This window comes from Epinephelus moara, chromosome 11 (genome assembly GCF_006386435.1).
Source record: "Epinephelus moara isolate mb chromosome 11, YSFRI_EMoa_1.0, whole genome shotgun sequence".
NCBI classification, from domain to species: Eukaryota; Metazoa; Chordata; class Actinopteri; order Perciformes; family Serranidae; genus Epinephelus; species Epinephelus moara.
Genome location: NC_065516.1, coordinates 5,464,711 through 5,469,181, shown reverse-complemented (window position 1 = coordinate 5,469,181; position 4,471 = coordinate 5,464,711). Strand labels below are relative to the sequence as shown.

Sequence of the window (4,471 nt, the reverse complement as noted above, 5' to 3'; positions counted from 1 at the left end):
CACCTACAAAAACAGACATATAAATGAAGTAATAACAATATTAAGACTGTTCAAGACAGCATTGGAATTAAAACAGCTTCATTTCATCTCCTAACTATTTAGTTAAATGTAAAACACCATGTTTAACTGTGACTCAAAAAAAAAAAAAATCAGTTCACTTCTTCTTCTTTGTCTTATTGTTATTATTAGTATCATTTTTATTATTATTGTCATTATTATTATTATTATTCACTTACTTAAGTCACTTATTATATCAAAACATTTATTTCCTTTAGGTACAAAACTTCAGTCCAACAAGTAAAAGCAGTTTTGCATAGAGAGTGAACTGGGGGGGAATCTGGAGAAATGTGAAGATGATGTTTTCTGCTGTAATCACTGCCATTATTTAATACCAGATAGTTTTACACTTTGTTCCTTATAATGTTTAGGTAATGTTCGATTTTATGGCTCTTTTATTTCTTGAGAAGTTCTTAAAAGATTCCTGGAAAGAATTTAACATTGATCACAGGGAAAAATAAGCACAATATTCTTAGACTGTTGTTTTAGTCAGCTCTTATGTTGACTTTAGTAACAGATTTCCAGAGGAACTGCTCCATTTAAACCTAAGTAACCAATATTATTTTTTTTATTCTTTCGTTTTATATCTTTCAACTGTTATTTTAAACTTTATTTTCATAAATCAAGTGAAACATTATGTTTAATAACATAGCTATGTGTTAATTGTGTGAAACCTTTGTAATATTCAAAATGAAGTCAGGCACAAAATGCACAGAAACAGAACACACATCATTAACCTTGGGTCTAATATTTCATACATACTGTGTCTGTATGAAAATGTCATTAATATTTATTTCCCCATACACTGAAAAAAGTGTATCATGCAGTTGTTCATTCAAACTAATAACTGTCATTGAAAACAGGATAAAATTATTGATTTGATTGTGTAACTCATTCTTTTTGCATTTTGACACATCAAGTTTGATTTAAACTGAACTAAATAGACGTCCAAAGGACCCAAAACAAAGTTTTTGATTTCTCTCAAAATAGATATTTGTTTTCATGACCTGCAGGTAATATTTTTAGTTTGAGTCGAATGTGAATGCGCATTGCTTCCAGTCCGGTAGGCGGCGGTATTGCACCTTTAAGTTGGTTGCCAGCTGCCAATCAAATCAAAAGAAGAAGAAGAAGAATGCACATTGCACACTGCACAGTTGGAGCACATGTTCAAGTCCCAGTCCCAGAACGTGAGAGCTCTCTTTCGGTCGTTTACATCCTGGGTGGATTTCGTCCAAAAATAAACGTAAGTAGTAAAGCAGTTGCAGATAATCAAAGTTTTAGTATTTTGTGTTGTCAAAATTGCTACTGGTAGCTGGCTATGCCGCGTTCCAGGCAGGCTCTTCAACCCGTAAGTTACGACTTCAAGTCGCGACTAACGACTTTGTAGCGTTCCAGGAAACCCGTAACTCGTGTTTTTCCGTTACCTGTGAAAGTGCACTGGAACTGCAGTCAAACTCGTAACTTCCTACTCGAGTTACGGGTTGCCTGGAAAGTAGCTGGCACTAGCTGGCTAGTTAGCAAGCTAACATTAGCTAGCTGACGTTTGAGTTGGTTAACGCATTTACCGGTAACGTTATGACAATGAATCGGTAACGTAAGCTAGCCAAAAGCCCTCGCTAGTCCAACCAGGCTACATCCAGGGCTAAACAAATATTGCTTGAAGGTACAGTCTGAAGTTTTGTTCGAGTGAAGCACTGGAGCCGTGGGCCGATACCCGGCCGTCACCGGCAACGGGAGCCTCCAGTGTTATGTTTTAACGAGCAGGAGGGCCGTTGTGGTTAGCTGGGAAGCCGGTGTTAGCGGCGGATGCTAAGCGCTACCGCTAGCCGAAGTTAGCATCGAGCTAGCTTACCACAACGGCCCTCATACTTGTTACCAGTCGAGGCTTTAGTTGTCGGTGACGGCCGGGTATCAGTCTGCGGCTCCGGAGCTTTGCTCGGACTGTATTTCTTTTTCTATGCGGTGCTGCTGCTGAGAGAGAGAGAGAGAAACAGAGAAAGACGTGCAAGCACTCGCTAACATCCGGGACAGCTAGTGGGGCTAGTAGCCCACATACTCTGCTGCACGTAGCTTCACCTGAGCTCTGTCATTGGGTGGAGAGAAAACACCGACTCTCTTGCTCTCCACCCAGAAACGTTTATTTCTTGGTGTTGTATTATGTGGTCTTCAGAGAGTAGTAACTGTTCGTTTTATTTTGTATGCTTTCAGAACCACAAGGTCGCTCTCTTCAGTTCCCTGGCTGTAGCCTATATCTTCATCCAACCTGAACAGGTAACATCTTGCATCTACACTGCACATTGCCTTTTTTAACCATTTCACAAATCACCCTTGAATATTAGACCCTCCCTCATCTATACATTTTCATAGCAGCAGATGGACTACTTTATTTTTTTAGTTCTGTTGATTGAACCAACACAGATCAGTGTATCACCTGTAAGGGAATTTACTATTACTTCCTTTGTTTTCTCAGGTATCGGATGTGGAAATGCAAAGACTGCAGCCTGTCATTTTCAGAACGATCTGAGCTACTAAAACATTACCGCATTGACCATCGGTTTCACAGTAGGCGCTGTCCTTACCCATGCATCCATGCAAATTGCCCCTGTTCGTCCAAGACATGTAATGGTCTACAAAAACATCTTACAAGGAATCATCCTTCTCAGGAGTCCACACAAAAGGTCTCTTCATTCAAGTGCTACATTTGTGACAATAATCAGCTTTCTACGGAGTATGATTTTTTTCTTCATATCAATCAACATTTGAAAAAAAATGAACAAGTCTCTTGTATGTTTGATGGTTGTTCATACAAAACAAACATATACAGCAGTTTCCGGACCCATAAATGGAGAAAACATCAGTCATGCACCATTAATGTCTTTAAAAGTGGAATAATTGTCACATCATCACTCAGTTCCAATCCTTCTGACTCATTGAACTCTGACCTGAATGAAGAAGTACAGCTGGATGAGCCAACCACTGAAGAGTCTAGAGATTTTGAAAGGGAATTTGAACTGAAATTAGCATCACTTTTACTTAAATTGGATCATACATACTTAGTCTCCAGTACAGCTGTCAACGAATTGCTTGAGGAACTACAACATCTTATTGGAACTGTCTCTGTGCCACTTAGTCTAAAAACAATTAATCAGGTTTTGGGAGATAACGATTGTCATGTGGAAGCATCTGTTGTTGAAGAGCTAGCCACTGTTCTTTGTTCTTCACATCCAATTCAAAAAGCAATAGTGAAACAAGGCCCATTGTCTACTTCTTCGAAGCGCAAATCGTATTATAGAAGAGAATTTGGTGTAGTGTCACCAGTGGAATATATTCTTGATAAAAGGAACAAAAAATCATTACAGTATGTATCCGTGCTGAAAATATTGCAGCAGATTCTAAATTCAGATTCTATCTTGATAAAGACTGCCAATTTGAAAGGGAAACATCAGTCACCCGAGAGTGATAAAGCAGTTTACAGTTGTCCCTTTGATGGTGAATTTTTCAGAAACAGCACACTTCTGTCTAAAGACTGTGCAATTTTACTTAACCTTTATATTGATAATTTAGAAATATGTAATCCCATTGGGACATCACGACGAAAACATAAAATCTGTGCCCTCTATTGGACTTTAGGTAATCTGTCCCCCGGTTGTCAATCTTCACTGTCATCGATACACTTGGCTCTTCTAGTCAGAAGTAATGATTTGAAGGTGTATGGCGAGCCTCTCATTTGTGATTTAATTTCCTTGGATCAACACGGTGTGTTTTTGCCAAAGTTAGGGAAATGTGTTAAGGGAATGGTACAGTGTGTTATAGCCGACAATCTTGGAGCCCACAGCATCGCTGGATTTCTTGAGAGTTTTTCAAGTGGTCATGTATGCCGATTTTGTACAGCTTCCAAATCAGAAATTCAAACTGAGCAAGTAGACAGTGGAGCTTTTACATCAAGAACAGAAGACCTTCACTCAGACCATCTCAAAACCATTGAGGAACAATCTCTGAACAATTTCTGTGGTGTCAAGAGGAGATGTGTCCTCTCTGAGAAACTCAGTCATTTCAAAGTTACTACCGGTTTCCCTCCAGATCTGGTCCATGATTTATTTGAAGGGATTGTTCCTGCAGAGATAGCTTTATGTCTGTCCATCTTCACATCTAAGAAATACTTTACACTTGCNTGTGGTGTCAAGAGGAGATGTGTCCTCTCTGAGAAACTCAGTCATTTCAAAGTTACTACCGGTTTCCCTCCAGATCTGGTCCATGATTTATTTGAAGGGATTGTTCCTGCAGAGATAGCTTTATGTCTGTCCATCTTCACATCTAAGAAATACTTTACACTTGCATATTTAAACGAGTCTATACTACATTTCCCCTTTAAGTGGACTGACAAAGTTAATTGTCCCCATCCAGTGCCATTGAA

At 39.0% G+C, this 4,471-nt stretch overlaps 1 protein-coding gene across 1 annotated transcript; it reads left to right on the top strand.

Moving 5' to 3' along the window:
• The first annotated feature begins 2,110 nt into the window (after positions 1 to 2,110).
• Positions 2,111 to 4,470, top strand: LOC126398145 (uncharacterized). Its single transcript, XM_050057367.1, has 3 exons — positions 2,111 to 2,328; positions 2,528 to 4,142; positions 4,462 to 4,470. The coding sequence occupies exons 2-3, from the start codon at positions 2,535 to 2,537 to the stop codon at positions 4,468 to 4,470; spliced, it is 1,617 nt and encodes a 538-aa protein (XP_049913324.1). The 5' UTR covers positions 2,111 to 2,328; positions 2,528 to 2,534.
• The last annotated feature ends 1 nt before the right edge of the window (position 4,471 follows it).